The following is a 17,580-nucleotide window of genomic DNA, read 5'->3' as shown; positions in this document are numbered from 1 at the left end:
GAAGTTCTTTAATGTTGGTGGGGGGGGGGGGGGGCAGAAGGGAGTCCTTCCAGCCCACTCAACCTTAGGCAGTGTTTTATTAAACACATTGTTTTAACGTCATTCATGTCTATTCCATTCATACCGTTTTTCTTTCTAATAACTAGCTGAAGATTTCCATCCTGTTGGGATGGATCCTGTGACTCTTTCCTTTACTGATTTCTCTTTGTTTTCCCCCCTTTTAATATTTGTCTTATTTACCTTAATTTAAAAAAAAACCCTTTAAAAAATTTTCCACCTTGTTGAGAAGAGTCCCTTTATTTTTTTCTCAGCTTTTTATTCTTTTGTTAACTTGATGTTTTCATTAGCACCTCTAAGACCATAAGAGGAAGGTGAGACCCTAAATTTGGTTGTTTCATCTTTTTCTTTTTTATAGGTTTCTAACTGAAAACATCCCAATTTTGCAATACATAACCCAGAGGGCCGCCACTGGGAATTGAATCCGAGTTTCCCATTAAACTTCCATCCACACACACACAGTACACATACTCACACGTTTCCACACAAGCACCAAAACGGATGGAGCCAAGAGTTAATCCCTTCAACAAATCAAGCTTCCCTCTGAACAAACTCCAGTAACCTAGAACAAACCCCCCCAAACAGGCAAACAAATTCCACATTCACATATACACACAAGCATCAATCAAAAACAAATGGGGCCCAGAGTCTTCTCTCTGAGTGAGGTCCCTAGTCCTTTCAACAGAATCAGAGCCCCTTGAACAAGCTCCAGGAATCCGGAACGAAATCCCTGAAGCAGAGGCAAACAAAGGAAGGAAAAATAGGACTCGGTCGGTTTTAATGAGGGAACTTACCAAAAGGACGTTCGTTCCAAACCAGAAGCCAAAACAAATAAACAAACAAACAAACAAATATAGAGCCTGTTTCCTTGCCACAAGAAAAATGCGCCTAGGGCCAACGGTGCTGCGTCAGATGGAAAGTGCTGGGGACAGTCTCTAGGGCAAATCACCTAGGCAGCTGCTGGACTGCTTCCCAGGAAATGCCAGTTGGCTTGGGGCTGCGGAGCCATGGGCAAGAGCCTCCTGGCTGGCTTGCCAAATTGTTATTGAACCCAAACACAAGTTCGTTTACCTGCTGCTTAGTAGGGCCATTAAAGAGAAGACTGAAACACCAGGCTTGTGACAAGGAAAGAGATTTACTATTATTGAAAGTCAGCTAGATGAAGAGATGGGAGTTAGAACTCAGATCCACCTCCTTGAAGGGAAAAAGGCAGTGGTTTTTATCTAGGGTTTTAGGCAGAGGAGGGGGAGCATATGGCCTTGCTGGTTGGCACCTTCCCACCACCTGTGTTCAGCCCTGAAGACTGAATTTCTTTTCCCTTGACTGTTTGGACTTTTCTGCTTAGTTTTCATCTTCAGCCTGCATTTGGCCTTGTGAGGCTGAATCTTGACATCTGGACCTTGACTTCCTGGGAAAGACAGCTCACTCATAGACAAAGGAGGGACAGAAAGACCTGGTTAGTTTCAAACAACGGTTGACTATGCTGAACGTGCACAGCTGCAGTTAACGAAGCTTTCCTCAAAGGTTTTGTTCTTCTAGACCAGGAAAGATGTTTTTAACCTCTTTGTTTTCGGTTTCAAGAGTACTTCTTGACTTCTTTTTATAATTTTCCATATTTCCCAACTTTCCCCAATGGGCATGTATTATTTCTATAACAAGAGAAAATGAATTAAAACACAGGTTTGCATGGGGCTGGCCCTGTGGTGTAGTGGTTAAGTTCATGCACTCTGCTTTGGTGGCCCAGGGTTCATAAGTTCAGATCCCTGGTGCAGACCTACACACTGCTCATTAGGCCATGCTGTGGTGGCGTCCCACATACAAAATAGAGGAAGACTGGCCCAGATGTTAGCTCCAGGCCACTCTTCTTCACCAAAGGACAAAAAAAGGTTTACCACACAAACGCTATGGTCAAGAAGCCCAAGTTCTTGATGAATAGACCACTGAAAAAGAAGATACTTATTATATGGAAAAGACAGGAAAAAATTACATCAATATATTTTTCATGGTTGTTGCTGGGTTGTTAACCTCTTTAGGTTCTAGTTTGCCTCAGAATGAGAAAATTTAGGAACCTCAGGTCCTATTGTGGAACTAGTTTGATAGCAAAAGTCATGACCCCAACCAACCCAGGGCATAGCAATGTCTCTGGACCCAGAGGGACACAATGGCACATTTCCCTGAGGAACAAGCAGCTCAGAGGTCTCCTCCTGGGCAGCCTGTTGAAGCTTCTCAGATGTTGACTAGACTCTGCCCTTCCTCTGGGGAGCAGTGGACTTCCATGCCCTCAGACAGTGACCAAAATTAGTTATGGGTAAAGGCTGTCAGCTTATCTCATGAAGAGTCACTGCCTCTCTTTCTCCCAAGCTCACATCAATTTTGGAAAGAAATGGATTTCTCTGTCCAATCAGAATGCAAAAAAACCCCCAAAGCTTTGCTGACCTGGGGCCAGCTGCACCATCCTTAACAAATCCCCTCATCTGTTTATTCCACAAACACATAGTAGGGCTGATGTGTCAGACACTCTGTGCCAAGCCCTGGCTAAGTGCTTCACCTGTGTTGCATATTTACTCCCCTCAATGACCCTATGAGGTTGGCCAGAACATTGTCATCGCATTACAGATGAAGATGCCGGAACCAGGACTTCAGCCCCTGCTGGCAGTGGTTCCAGGGCTGGCACATCTCTATCGCCCTCCACTGCCCTCCACGTGGAGACGCAGACATGAAAGCCCTGGCTCCTGCTCTTGGGGGTGTGGACTTGAGTGAGGACAGACAGACTTGCAGGCAAGCAAAGAACATACAGTGGTCAGGTGTGGAGGCCGAAGTGTGTACAGGGTGCAGAGGAGGGGCCATCCACTCGTCCGGTGGGGACAGTGGTTTATGAAGTGCTCCCCAGGGGGGGTGGCCTTTGCACTGAGTCTTGAGGGAGGAGTTACTCTTCGTGAGGCCAACGAGCGTGGGACTGATTGCGTGTGAGGGGAACGGATGCAGGTGGCAGGAGGTTATTCCAGGAGGAAGGAGCAATGTCAGCATCTGGTCCAAAAGCACAGAGAGACAACAAGTGGAAACAGCCTGGAGTCCCTCAGCAGGTGAATGGATAAACTGACCGTGGTCTAGTCGTACAATGGAATGTGGCTCAGTAATAAGAAGGAGCAGACCAATACTGACCCCGGCAACATGGAGAGGTCTCAATGACATCATGTGGAGTAAAAGAAGCCAGAATCAAAGGACGAACTCCTGTATTATCCCATTTAGAGGAAGCTCTAGGAGAGGCAATAAGTCAGAGCAGTCCTTACCTCTGGGCAGTGGGAGTGGGAGAGGGGACTGATGAGAACAGGGCATGAGAGGACTTTCTGGGGCTGATGGTAACGTTCTGTACCTTGATGGGGGTTTGGAGTAAGCAAGTGTGTAACACAAGTATGCATTTGTAAAAACTCACTAACTGGTGTGTGTGGTAGGCTGAATAATGGCTCCCTATGACGACCACATGCTGATCCCTGGAACCCGTGAATAAGTTACTTTCATAGCCAAAGGAACTCCACAGATGTGATTAAATTACACACCTTGAGATGGAGGATTGTCCTGGATCATCTTGGTGTAGTCACAGAGTCCTCCTGAGAGCGAGGCAGGAGGTCAGAGGAGACAGGGCTGCAAAAGAGCAAAGGCGAAGAGGTTGGAGCCGTTCAAGGAAGGCGTCATGAGCCAAGGAATGTTCTAGAAGAAAAAGGCAAGGAAACAGATTGTCCCCTGAGGGCCTCCAGAAGGAACAAACCCTGCCCACACTTTGACTTTAGCCCAGTCATCTGACTTTGGACTTTGAGCCTCCAGAATGGTAAGAGAATAAATTTGTTTTAAGATGCTATGTGGTGATTTGTTACAGCACCAAAAACCCTAATACATACACCTAAGATTTGTACATTTTGTTGCGTGTTAATTCTACCTCAAAGGAAAAAAAAAGAACTGAAAACAAATATGGAACTCTCGTCAATGGTATGTGTGCTGAAGGATTTAGAGGGACGTGGACAGAGGTCCACAACTTACCCGGAAATGCATAAGATACTAAATGGCTCAAGGATGGGTAGATGGATAGATATGTGATAAAGCCAATACAGCAATGTTAATTGTTGAGTCTAAGTGGTGTATAAATGGATATTCATTGTAAGTTTTTCTCCCAACTTTCCCATATGTTTGAACATTTTTATAGTAAAATGTTGGGGGAAAAGGCAGAGGCTTGGTGTGGTTAGGAAGTGTGAGTGGTTCTCATGGCTGGGTTGTTTGTATCCCGCTGGGAGAAGCTGGTACCGCCAGCCAGTAAGAACCCTGGAGAGGGAGCAAGGGTCAGATGGGAGGGAATGTGGACTTTCTCCTGGAGGCAGTGGAGGCCCAGGGAAGGATTTAAACAGGGAGTAACAACTAGATTTGCATTTTCCCCTCTCACTGTGCAAGTCACACCCCAGATCAAATTTTCTGAAAAGCTGTCTACTTGATTTGAGATACAAATCATTAGGAATGGAGTTAGGAGATAATTCAGTCAGTCAACGGTCACCTCTGTATTTGTCTCGTCATTAGCAGGAGGGGGCAAAGCTCCAGCACTTTCAGATTTAACAGCTCACAGTCTGTAGAGAAAGGGCAGTTAACTCCAGCCTTCTCTTTTTTTTTTTTTTTTTTGAGGAAGATTAGCCCTGAGCTAACATCTGCTGCCAATCCTCCTCTTTTTGCTGAGGAAGACTGGCCCTGAGCTAACATCCGTGCCCATCTTCCTCTACTTTATATGTGGGACGCCTACCACAGCATGGTTTGCCAAGCAGTGCCACGTCCGCACCCGGGATCTGAACCAGCGAACCCTGGGCCGCCGAAGCAGAACGTGCGAACTTAACAGCTGTGCCACGGGGCTGGCCCCAGCCTTCTCTTTAAGGCCTACTCATTCTTGGAGGTAAACAACACGAAGAAAAAAAGTATAAAACCCTGGTATAGATTGAGTAACTGAGGTGCTCATTCAGTGAAATGATTAAGAAAAAGCCCAGGATCAGGAGTCAGACTCTCTAGATTCAAATATCAGTTATGACATCTTTTAGCCCTGCAGCCTTGGGTCAGTTCCTTAACTTCTCTGAGCCTTAGTTTCCTATTTGTAAAATGGAGATAACTCTAGTCGGTGCCTCACAGGGTTGCTGTGAGGATTATAACACATGAGGTCAAGGGACTCACCATAAAGTACTTGGTATAGTCCTGACGTGTAGCCAGTGCTGAAGCAACGTTAGCACTGAAATTCTTGTTCACTGATGGTCTTCTCAACAAATAGCACGGAAGGAGGAAGCTTATCTGTATTCAAGGTTTGTGCCATTCCTCCAATGTCTTTAAAATGATGATCAAGGGCCTATCTTTAGTCTAGACTGTGTGAAGTTTCAGACGTATATCCCCTGTTTCCTTATGGGCATTTTTGTTTGCCGGTCCCATCAATACTGTAAATGCAACAAACTCTACGCAGAACACATTGCCCCCCTACCCCTACCCAGTTTTCTGTGCCTCCCTTCTCGTGGGTCTGCCACTGCCGCCCACCCAGATGCTCCAGTGGAGCGTCTGGCAGCCCTGCCAGCCCGGGACTTCCTCCCCTGGCAGCCACTCCTGGTGCACTGCGAGCTCTGTGAGCTCTATGTCCGGAGCTCCCTCACCTGTCGCCTGCATGCCACGCCTCCTGCTCTTGTCAAGATGCTTCACCAACATTCCTGCAGGACTCTCACCGACCTCCCTGCTCCCAAACTTGCCTGCTCCAGTCTGTCTCCACTAGAATCACCTTCCCACAATGGAAATCTGACCGTTCACTGTCCTGTCCAGGTCCTCCAGAGGGCCCCCCACTGGGATACAAGGGCTTCCATGGGTTGGCTCCTGTTACCTCTGTGGTAGCCAGTGTCACCTGTGACCCCTCACCACTCTGTGCAGTGCCCAGCCCCTCTGTGGCTCCCTCTGATGTCTCTGTACACTGCCCTCTGCTTGGAGCATTTCCACCCCGTCCCCATCTTCACCTCGCTGCCTTTGACTCTGTGATTCCCCCTCGACCATTTCCCTCCCCAAGCTATGCCCCACCTGGCGCTGACCTCCAGCGTAACCCACATCATCTGGGATGGTGATTGACTGTGACCTCCGTCTCTCGTCTCTGCATCGCTGGTGCTGAGCTCATAACCGGCATATTACAGATACCGTGTTGGTAGAGTGAATGAGGTTGACTCCAGGGTCCAAGGAGAGGAAAATTGAAGTAAAGAAAACTCAGCGTGTCAATTAGGGTCCTGTCAGGAAACAGACGGCACTCACAGGGGGAATGAAGAGACTTTAAAGAAGGGACTACCGACAAAGGTGAGGCAGGGTTAGGGGAAATCATCAAGGGATGGTGGGGCACCCTGAGGCCAGCAGCAGTAGGAAGCCATTTTCATTCGTAGACTTGAAGGGAGAAGGGGAGGGAACGGCCACTAGAACCGGGGTAGATGCAGAGGACAGAGCCATCTGACAAGATCTGTCACCTTTGGTAGAAGGACACTGGTATGCCAAAGTGGGGTCAGGCACAGAGGAAGCCATGGGACTAAATACCTGGATCTCATTCACCTGCCAGTGTCACCTATAGGCTGAACCCAACGCCAGGCCACGGCACAAGGGAGCCTTTGAGTGTGGTCCACAGAGGCCAGCCTGCCAGGGCATAGGGCAGGCGAGAAGGGTGGAAAGTACATCCGGAGGGGCAAGAAAAACATCCAGCGCACTCAGGAATCCCGATTTCCTGGCCACAGACCAGCTCTAGGTCTCTGAATCTGAGCACGGAGGACGGAATGTGCTCACATCCATGAGGACACCGCACTTCCTTCCTCTTGGCTTCATCTTTTTCAACCAGAAGAGGCACAGAGGCAAGTAGGGAGGTCTGGACCCACTCCTGGTCCTGGCCCGACAGAGTCACAGGGCCCTGACAGGCGCTCACTTCCAGGCTTCTCTTGGTGTTCTCATCCAGGCCTTCCCAGCAGAGCCCTGGTTCTCCTCTGAAACCCTAAGAAAGCTGGAACTAGTTTCTGTTGTTGTTGAGTACCTTCTACCGCAGACTCAAGAGTTAACTTTAAGTTCCTCTCTCTCATTTTTGACTTCAGGTCTGCCACATGCTCTGTTAGGAAGGAGGCTCATAAATCAAGTCTCTAGGGGAGAACCTAATTGGTTTCCACATCTTCTATTCTGAGCGCCCAAATTCAACCTACGGGCTTCAGGCCGACTCAATCCAGTGCCTTCAGGCGGGAAACATCGTGCCCAGAACCATGGGCAAGACTAATCTGAAGAATCTGGAGTCCTGGAAGAACTCTGTGCCACGGCGATCCCGCAGTTTTCCTTCCCAGGGGAAAGCCGCCTATTCTGAACAGGCAAAGGGAACCGGCGTTGCCCTGGGAGCTGGGTGCTGCTGGGCAATGTCTGAAGAGGCCCGTTCCCCGGGACATCCTCAGGTAAGACCTGCGGGGAGACGCAGACACACCTGCGCCAGTCCTGACGTCAGGGTTCACAGTCTGGTTGGGGAGGTCAGGCAGCTACAAAGAGCACGCAGCGTATGTGTTGGTTGGGGGCTTCCCGCGCGAGGACGTGGCGCCCATTTGAGAAAGGGCTGTAGCCAGTGATGCGGCAAGTCCCCCCGGCGAGGTGGGCTCGGCGTGACTGCAAATACAGCCCGGCAGTGCAGGGGGCCCGTCCCTCCTCCCGCCTAAGCCCCGGCGCTCCAGGAAGGGGAGGGGGAGGAGGAGCAGCTCTTGTGGGTGCTGTCCAGTGGGGTGCCGCGGGTGGCGGGGGTCGGGGCACCCGGCGGGGACAGCCTCGGAGTGCGGGGCCCAACCTCCGCCAGCCTAGCGACCCCGGCCGTCCCCAAATCGGAGTTCAAGGCTCACCGCGCGCCGAGGCGTGTCCTCTCAGTCAGCCGCAGCACAACTCCCTCCTCATTGGTTGTTAGGGAGTGAGCGGCAGGCAGATTGTCCATTGGCTACGAGGATATGGCCGCTCTCGAGCCGTAAGCCCCGCCTTCCCACCCCGTGCTGCTAACAGCGCCACCTCGTGTCTCCGTAGCGCGGCTTCGGGGAGTTGGAAACCTTCCGGTTCTCATGGTTTCAGATTAATTTGGCAAAAGTTGAATGTGTGCCCTGGTAGGCGCTATGCTACCGACTGACTGACTTTCCCTACCTGGCGGGGACAGAGATATATCCCTCAAGCCACTGGGGATAGCACTACCCTTCTTTAAAATTTTTTTTTTTTATCATCGCAGTAACATTGGATTATAACATTATATAACTTTCAGATGTACATCGTAATATATTTCGAATTCTGTGTAGATTACATCATGTTCACCACCCAAAGACAATTTAAAATCTGTTACCACACATGTGCTTAATCACCCCCTTCACCCTAACCCCTTCTTCTCTGGTAACCACCAATCCAATCTCTGTTGCTATATGTTTATCATTGTTTTTATCTTCCACTTATGAGTGAGAGCATATGATAATTGACTTTCTCCCTCTGACTTATTTCACTTAGCATAATATCCTCAAGGTCCATCCATGTTATCACAAATGGCAGGATTTCATCATTTCTTGTATTGAGTAGTATTCCATCGTGTATATATGCATCTTCTTTATCCATTCATCCCTTGATGGGCACCTAGGTTGCTGCCAAGTCTTGGCTATTGTGAGTCAGGCTGTGATGAACAGAGGGAGCACCACCCTTCTAAATTCCTATCATCTGTTGCCGGGCCTCCAAACCACACGAGATTTTATGAGTTCAGCAAAGGAATGGGAGGCCATACTCTGGGGAGCGTTTCTAACTGCTGTTGTATTTCTCCATTTCGTTCAGTCCTTATGTCTAGCCTCAGCTTCTTTTACTGCGTTTCCCACTATTTCTGGCTTCAAATGTTCCAGGAACTAAGGGCATCCTTGATGTTGGTTTTATTTTCTTCTTCTTGAAAGTACTACTCGACTTTACGTTGTGGTTCCCAATTTTGGGGAATGCGTTTCCAACTTGCTGAGACTTCTTAACTAAAGTACCTGGTTGGGATGTGTCTGCGTCCATGTCTGTCACTGTAATGGGACACCCTGAGCCCTGTTTATAGTCCAAAATAGGGACTTTATAACTTAAAGGAGGTGGTCATTGAGCTTTCCCTGTTAGATCTGGGACCTATCATTTCGAGTTTTCAAGTCAGATTATGATCTGTAAACTTCTACCCAGGCCACTACACCACTTCAATGACATTTGCCTTCCTGTTGTCCTTAAGATTTGTCTAAAGATCTTTGAACTTGGCAGAATTTTGACTTCTTTTTCTTTTTAATTGTAAAATATAACATTTACGCAGGTGAACATTAAACATGTAAATATGGTTGTATGATTAATCATAAAGCAAATTTATGCACCTGTAAATCAAGAAACAGCTCATTGTCCCAGGAGCAGCTGCAGTCCCTGAATGATGCCCTCTCCCTTTCTCCTTCCCTCTACGGGTGACCCACAGAATGATTCTCGTGCAAATCCCTTCTTTGCTTTTCTCTAGACTGGTGTTTTGCCATCTATGTATGCAGCCCTAAAGGATATAGATTGTTTTTGCCTGTTCTGAATTTTATATAAATAGAATCTTACTGAAGGCATTTTGGGTGTCTTGCATATTTTGCTCAGTTTCAGGTAGTTATGGGTTGTTCATTGCTAGGTAGTTTTCTACTCTGGGAGTTTGTAACAATTAATACATCTGTTCTGCTGAGGATGGATCCCAGGCTTGTTTCCAGTTTGGGGATATTATGAACAATGCTTCTATACACCTTTTTGGACATATGAGCTGCTGACTATGTGTACCTGAGTGTGTGCCTTGGAATGCAATGGTGGAGCCGTAAGCCATATATCTCGGTTTTACTAGTACATGCATATTTTTCAAAGTGGTTGTACCAGTTTACCTTCCTGTCAGCCGTGGATGAGAGTGTTCAATCCTCCACATCCTCACAAGACTTGTTATTGTCAGACTTTTAACTTTTTGCCAAATATGGCCGATTAGTTTGTGTTATCTGATTGTGGCTTTAATTTACCTTTACCAGAATACTGATGAGGTTGAGGACGTTTGCTATGCATACGCGTCATTTGGAGTTCCTCTTATGTAGAGTGTCTGCTCAAATCTTTGGCCAATTTTTCTCTCGGGTTGTCTGCCTTAAAGATTTGTAAGAATTCTTTATACTAGATTAAACCATATGAAATTGCTGGTATTTGACCTACAAAAAATGGCAGTTTCAAATGGTTCAACTTAACACATTCTGGATACTGGCTCTTTGTTAATTATATCTGTCAATAAGTATTTCATCATGTTATATGACTTATCTTTTCATTTTCTTTATTCATTTTTTGAGGGTCAGAAGTTTCTAACTTGAACACACTTGGATTTATCAGTCCTTGCGTTTATGGCTGGTGCTTTTCGTGTCCCATTTTAAAAAATCCTTCTTGTCTTTTGTGCTGAAGGTGATCAGATCGTGCTGGGGGCTGGGAGCTGAGCTCTCAGGGCGTTCTACTTTGGATCTTGGGTCACCCTGCTTCCTCTTAGGGGCAGGCAGATTCCTCTGTGACCGCAGACTTGGCTAGGTCGGGGAGGGGGAGGCCACTCCTGGGGTCCTTCCACCATGGAGCCCAAGTTTCTGAGAAGAGCTTTTCCGAAGATTGTTTCCCACTATTCTTGTGACTGTGGAAGGTCTTCCCATTGGATCGGCAGACCTGTGGCTCACTGGGCCAGGGTTGGGGCAGCACTGAGCTACCATCTCTGTGGATGCTCAGGCCGGGTGGGCTGTGACAGGGGCTGACTCCAGCTCTGAACTGGGATATCTGGTTCCTGAATTGTGTGTCCCTGGAGCAGATGAGGTGGGACAGGGAGAAAACTGGCTGGAGACAGTGGTGTAGTAGGAAACCCCCACCTGCCCTCTAACTCTGGGGTTTTGGCGGTGTAATGGCCTGATTCTGACCAACTGGCTCAAGTAGAGCGGGTGGCATGGGGCGTGCCTGGTAGAGGAGGGGAAGATGTCATGATTTCTTGGCCCCTTACTCCTCAATGTCACCTGGGTTAGACAAGGCAGGGGGCTGTCCCACCTGTTCCCAGGTGCATTTCCATTACCTACTGTGCCTGCCACCTGGGAGATATTAGAATATATTTGCTCAATAATTCATTAATAATTTTCAAAGAATTGTGTGAAAAAATTAATTTTTTCTTTTCTAGTTTCTTCCGAAGAAAACTTTTTGTAGCCACAAGGTGGCGAGGTTAATCTCATCTGGATGGCTTGTAAGGAGGAATTCTGATATGGAACCAGGCATTTGAGTTTAAATTCTTCTGTTTTTGAACTCATTAATCATGAAGTTTAAAAGACATACTGTCATAAGAAAGATTTTCAGGGTGAAACTTAAATAAAGATCCTGGTGAATTACTTTCTTTCTCAAGCTAAAGATGGTATGAATTTCTCTTCTACAGTGTTTCTAAATCAGTCCTTTTATGGCCCGACTGGTTGTAAATTCTTTCCATTCTTCATTAAGATAAACGAATGTCAACTCAGTTTGACCTTCTGCTCAGAAGTAGTCTTTTACTGTCAGAATCTGGCAGCCTCCTTTGTTTATTGCATCTGGCTGATCTGAGTTTCTGAGAAAACCACTTCCCTCTGCCTGACCCCTTCACAAGCCCAGCCCACAGCTCCTCCTCAGCTTCTGTCTCCCTTGGGCCACCCCCCCTCCTCCCTAACCTCCTCAGAGAATGCTAGATCTTTGGTTTTCTCTTCTGTAGAAAATCGGATGTCAGAGCCACCCCTGACTTTTGTTTTAAATAAAATTCAAAAGCAATTTGTTTATTTGAAAATACAGCTAAAGCCACAGGCTAGAGGTTCCTGTTTTGATGGGCAAAATGAAGATACACATCTGGAAATGACTCTGAGATGATGAGATAGAGATAGACAAATAAACTCAAATTTATCTCCTTGTGATTATATCTTTATCATTATAGTAAAACTGACCTTCTTTTATTCTGTGTTCAGTTCTGTGAGTTTTAATACACATATAGATTTGTGTAACCAACACCATGATCAGGATAAAGAGCAGTACTGTCTCCCCCAATAATGTCCCTTGTGCTCCCCCTTTTGTAGTCACACTAAAATGTTGCTGTACAATATTGTGCCCATACTTAACAATTAAAAAAAGATGTTGTGTCACTTCCTCTGGCCATCATGGTGTCTGAGGAAAAACTGCAGTAATTTGGATCACTCTTCTATATAGGTAGTGGGGTCATTTTTGTTTGGCTGTTTTCAAGATTTTTTCTTTGTCTTTAGTGGTTTGATTATGATATGTCTGGGCTTATAATTCTTTGAATTAGTTCTGTTTAGGGTTCATTGAGTTCCTTGGGTCTGTAGGTTTCTGTCTTTCATCAAATTGGGGAGTTTGCAACCATACTTCTTCACACACAAAGTAATTGTTCCAGATATCTTTCATTTGCCTCTCCAGATGTTCTTTCCACCTTTCTCTAGCCTTCTCTGTGCCGTGAAGGGGTGTCTCATATGGATCACATCATTAGGCTCTCATGATGTATGACTTCCTTTGGGGAAAGGCAAATGGGGAACACTAGCAAGAGATCAGAGGCGGGTAGTAGAGTATTTATTCCCCAGGATTCCTCACTGCAAGATCATCTCAGGCTGGCTGTGTTTCTCTGGGAAGATGACAGCTCAGATCAAGCACCATCTTCGTCAGCTTTCTCTGTCTCTGTCTTAACACAGCAATTGCTCTTTTTCCTCATCTTTTGGGCCTAGGGGTAATAATGGTATCCTCCCTGACTCATCTTGGTTACCAACTCTGGTATGGCACTGTCACTTACAGTTTCCTACACTTTGTTGGCATCTTGGTAAATAGTCCCTTTATCAAACACTTCCCAAATGACCCACTTTGAGTGTGCCATCTGTTTTCTGCCTGGGCCCTGACAGATAGAGTGGTTTTTTTGGGAGTGTGGTTAGCCTTACTCTGACTGTCACTCCCACCACCTCTGAGGACCCCTGACCCCTGAGCAGGCAGCTGTCTCTCATTGGCCTTTCAGGCTTTCGATCCTTTTCCAGGTTGGGCATGCTGAAGAAAAAAGGTCCATTTGGTTATTGCTGATTAGCTTTATATTAACTGATATAATTAATAACTTTTGCGCTAGTCATTGTTTTTGTAACTTTGAAGTAACTCAAGCATAAGGAGTCCTCGTGTGTATTTTTCATTGTGATTATATCATTCATACAGAAGAAGGTATAAAATGTATATGTGCAGTTTTAATAATAATGATAATAATATGTCCACTATCTAGGTTAAGAAGGAAATGTGAGCACTACTATAGATCTCTATGCAGTTCTCTCTAGACACATCCTTTCCCCTCCCCATTCATCCCTGCTAGGAGGAAACTGCTACCCTGACTTTCGTGTTATTCCTCTCCCTGCTTTTCTTTTCAGTTTTGAGATATGTGGATATAAGTAATACATTCCTTGATTTTGAAGGACTGAGGAGCAAGTACAAAGCTAGGGGTGTCAGGTCTTAGGTGAAGATCATGGACTGGATCCCGCTTTCCTGAAAGTTATAAGAACGCTTTCTGGAGAAAGTCAGTGCAGAGTCATGAGCAAGTCTAGGGAAATGTGGAACTCGCTATATTTGAGGCAGCTGGCAGGGCTGTGCTGTGGGCCGGAAGGAATATGGTCAGTGGGTCACCATGGAAGACCTCCCACTCACTGGACTAGACTAGACCAAAGCAGAACACTTCTGTGTGGGGTGATAGAAATGTCCTCAGTGTATCCAAGCGGTAGGATATGGAGGGGACAGGTACAGGGTCCAGACAATTCAAGTAAGTTGAGAACCTGAGCGTCTCTCTTATTGGCCTAATGCTGGTTGATCAAACCCCAATTTTTCTCCTCTGACTCTCATTTTATCCATGTTGCCCCCCAAAATCCTTCTTCTTTAAAAATATATAAACAGTTTCCAATTAGCTGTAATCACGTTATGTTTTCCAGCCTCTGCTCTGGGAGATATTCATTCTTTAAATGATGGATTTTATCCACAATGTGCTGACTGGACAGGCTTAGCCATCATTCTTTTTGAGGTAAAAATGTATTCATTAGAATAATGTCTGGCTGTAAGTAGCAGAATATGTAAAATAATCCAAGTTTCTTTCTTACACAAACGTCTAGGCAGGCACCGAGGGTTAGTATGTTACGCCAGCGGTCACACTTTTCCTGTGCTATTATTCTCCAAGAATGGACTCCATTCCCAAATACCTCATGGTCTAAGATGGCTTGCTCTAGGTCCAGCTGTCACACCTGCATTCCAAGCATCATAAAAGAGAGCATAGTGGGCAAGGGATACAACCTCTATCTTAAAGGGTACGGCCCGGCAGGTGCACACAACATTTCCTCTGAATCACATTGTCTAGAATTTAGTCACTTGATCATACTTTGCAGCAAAGGAGGTTGGGAAATCTAGTCTGCATTCTGAGACGTTGTATGCCCAGTTAATATCCAGGTGGCCTATTACAAAGGAATAAAGGAAGAACGAAAATTGGGGAAGAATACTAGTCTCTGCTGAAGGGCACCCCATTGCCATCCCTATGCATCGAAGCCATACCTTCTACTGTGTCTGCACGGTTCAGCCCCCTATGGCTCTAGTTTCTCGAATGCTCTTCTGGAAGATTGAAGGAGGGGATAATATTCCCATCTGGAGATTCTGTTGTTTTTTTTTTTTTAGATTTTTAAAATTTGTTTCCTTTTTCTCCCCAAAGCCCCCCGGGTACATAGTTGTATGTTCTTCGTTGTGGATCCTTCTAGTTGTGGCATGTGGGGCGCTGCCTCAGCGTGGTTTGATGAGCAGTGCCATGTCCGTGCCCAGGATTCGAACCAATGAAACACTGGGCTGCCTACAGCGGAGTGCGCGAACTTAACCACTCGGCCACGGGGCCAGCCCCATGGAGATTCTGTTTTACTTCATTTGAAGGAAGAAGCAGAGAGGATTTGGGGATTGGTGAGTACTTTCTGTTCTCCCAAATTCTGTCATCCATGATCCACATTTGTTTGACTAATTTGTACCTTGAGGTGTCCAATTTTTAGACACTGTTATATTTATCATTCTATCCTCACGCTAGCCATGGGTTTTTTATATAATTGCCCACAATTTACAAGTGAAAAGACTATTGCTCAGGAGGTATTTGTAGCCGCCCCAATGTTGAGGAGCTATCAAGTGTCAGTGCTGAGATTTGTGCTCAGGTCTTCTGACTGCAAGTTCAGAGCTCCTTCAGAGCACCCTTCCTGCTTCACTCTCCCTGTTGTCTCTGGTACAGCTCTGCCAACTGGGGCACCATGTGGTCTGAATGCTTGCTTTGTCCAACTCATTATCTGGGTTTCAGGCGACAGCAAAATTGTCTTTGCTGTTCTTGATCTTCTGATCTGTATCAATTTGAGAACTGGCTAATCAAGTACTGAGAAAACTCTGTTGAGATTTTGATTGGAATGACATTGGATTCATGCATCAATTTGGAGGGAGACGCCATCTTTACAAAACTGAGTCCTTCCTTCTATGGACATAGTGTACGTATTTCCATTTATTTAGGTATTCATAAACATTTTTCAATAATGTTCTATGATTTTATTAATGTCTTGAGTATCTAGATTTATTCCTAGGTAACTTATAGTTTCATTGTTATTGTAAATGTTAAAAAAAATTCTTTTTCTTTTTAAAAAATCAGCAAGGAATTAATTTTTCTCATATAAATACATTCAAAGGTAAGCAATCCAAGACTGGTTCCGCAGATTCAGTTATGCTATTGAAGGCCCAGGCTCCTTGGGTCTTCCTCTTGCACCACCTCCAGCCAGTGGCTGTTACCCTTCTGGCCACCAGATGGCTCATCCAGCTGCAAGTGTGGGGTCCTGATTCCAGGAAGGAACGAATAAAATGGGAGAAGGAAGAAGAGAATGATGCTAGGTTGGCCACAAGTGGTCTCTTTATCTCTAGGAATGCTCTTTGCTTTAAAGTCTGATTTTAATAGAGTTGTACCAATTTAATTATTGTATCTTTTTCTTCCCATCCTCTTACTGTCAATCTTTCTGTATCCTTGTTTTAGATGTGTTTCTTGTAAATAGAATATGGATGAATTTTATAAAAGTGCAGTCTATCTTTGTATTTTAAGTGGACTATTTGGTCCATTTGCATTTATTGGAATTACTCATATGACTTAATTTATAGTCATCTTCTATTTTTTGGCTTGCCATTTTTCTCACTTTTTAAAATGTTTCTTTTTATCTCTTCTCTGTTCTTATTTTGCATTGATTGAATTTTTTCTCATTCTATGGTTTTCTCCAATTGAGATTTAAAGTTTTATGGTTATTTCTATTCTTTTAATAATTACAGGTGAACTTTTACTAAAACACTTAAGTTTAAATATTTAAATTAGGTATTAATTGAATGAACACATAAATGAATAAGCTGACAGACTAAATTTAATCAACATCTTTGCGTCTTTTCGAACAATGCAAGGATCTTATAACCCTTTAATTAATCATTCCTTGCCAGGAAGAGAGTGATGTAATATTGTCATTTGTTTTTAGTTAATGACATTTGACTGATTTTAAGACATTCTCTTTGTTTCCTGAAATTTTACTGTGATGTGTTTAGATGAAGATTTCTTTTTATTTATTCTAATTTGTACTTGTTGCACTTCCTCTCTCTGAGAATCTTGTGTTTTATTAATTCACGAAATGTCTCAGTCATTGTGTCTGAATATTTCTTTTCTCTCATTCTCTCTACTTCTTCCTCTTGGAATTCTGCCTAGACACGTCAGATCTAAATGTCTCTTAAATCTCTCTTTACTTTCCAGCTCTTTTTTCTGTCTGAGTTGCATTCCAGGTAATTTCTTCATACCTATCTTCTAGCTTACTACTTCTCTCTGCAGCTATTTCTAATCTGTTTACTGGAGTTTTGATTCTAATTACTATAATTCTCATTTCTAGAAGTTCTCTCTGGGATTTTAAAAAATCTGCTTGATCATTTTTTGATAATCTCTTCTTTTTGCCAATACTTTAACTCCCTTTTTTTATATCTTTAAATATGTTAAACACGCTAATTTTATATCCCATATCTAAAAGTGGCCATAACTGAAGGATTTGTGCTCCTGATTTGATATTTGTAATTTATGCTGAATTTCAGGTTTTCTTTTCATACTGTGAAACAGTGCTTTTAGGAATTATTTGAGGCCTAGGTGAGGGTGAATTTCTCCAGCCTTTGTTTCTGACAGGGGTCTAGGGTCACTACCATCTCGAGGACTTTAAATTCTTTTCTCTGGATTTCTGGATCACCTAAGCAGTGGGAATTCAATCCGTAAGTCTGTATTAGAGTCAACTTATCTTCATGAGTCTTCATTTCACTCCTTTCTCCAAGAGTCTGCTTGTCATATCCTTAGACGAGGTAGATTTCTTTTCCGATTGCCCCATGAAATTGCAGATTTATACAGGGTTCTTCACTTTGACT

The 17,580-nt window shown here is 44.7% G+C and overlaps 1 protein-coding gene across 6 annotated transcripts in view; it reads right to left on the bottom strand.

The window, feature by feature from the left end:
• The window catches only part of TMEM176A (transmembrane protein 176A), a 30,818-nt gene that overhangs the window by 7,143 nt on the left and 6,095 nt on the right, over positions 1-17,580 (bottom strand). For 5 of the 6 annotated variants that reach the window (XM_070266109.1, XM_070266110.1, XM_070266105.1 and 2 more), the window contains exon 7: positions 3,615-3,699. In XM_070266109.1, coding sequence (XP_070122210.1) covers positions 3,685-3,699 — 15 coding nt within the window. In that variant the 3' untranslated portion in view covers positions 3,615-3,684. Of the gene's footprint in view, positions 1-1,173; positions 1,707-3,614; positions 3,700-17,580 lie in introns of those variants that run through there. The other variant, XM_070266108.1, reaches the window with a different exon arrangement.

The sequence above is a fragment of the Equus caballus genome, chromosome 4, assembly GCF_041296265.1.
Source record: "Equus caballus isolate H_3958 breed thoroughbred chromosome 4, TB-T2T, whole genome shotgun sequence".
Lineage (NCBI taxonomy): Eukaryota > Metazoa > Chordata > Mammalia > Perissodactyla > Equidae > Equus > Equus caballus.
This window is presented reverse-complemented; position numbering and strand designations above follow the sequence as displayed.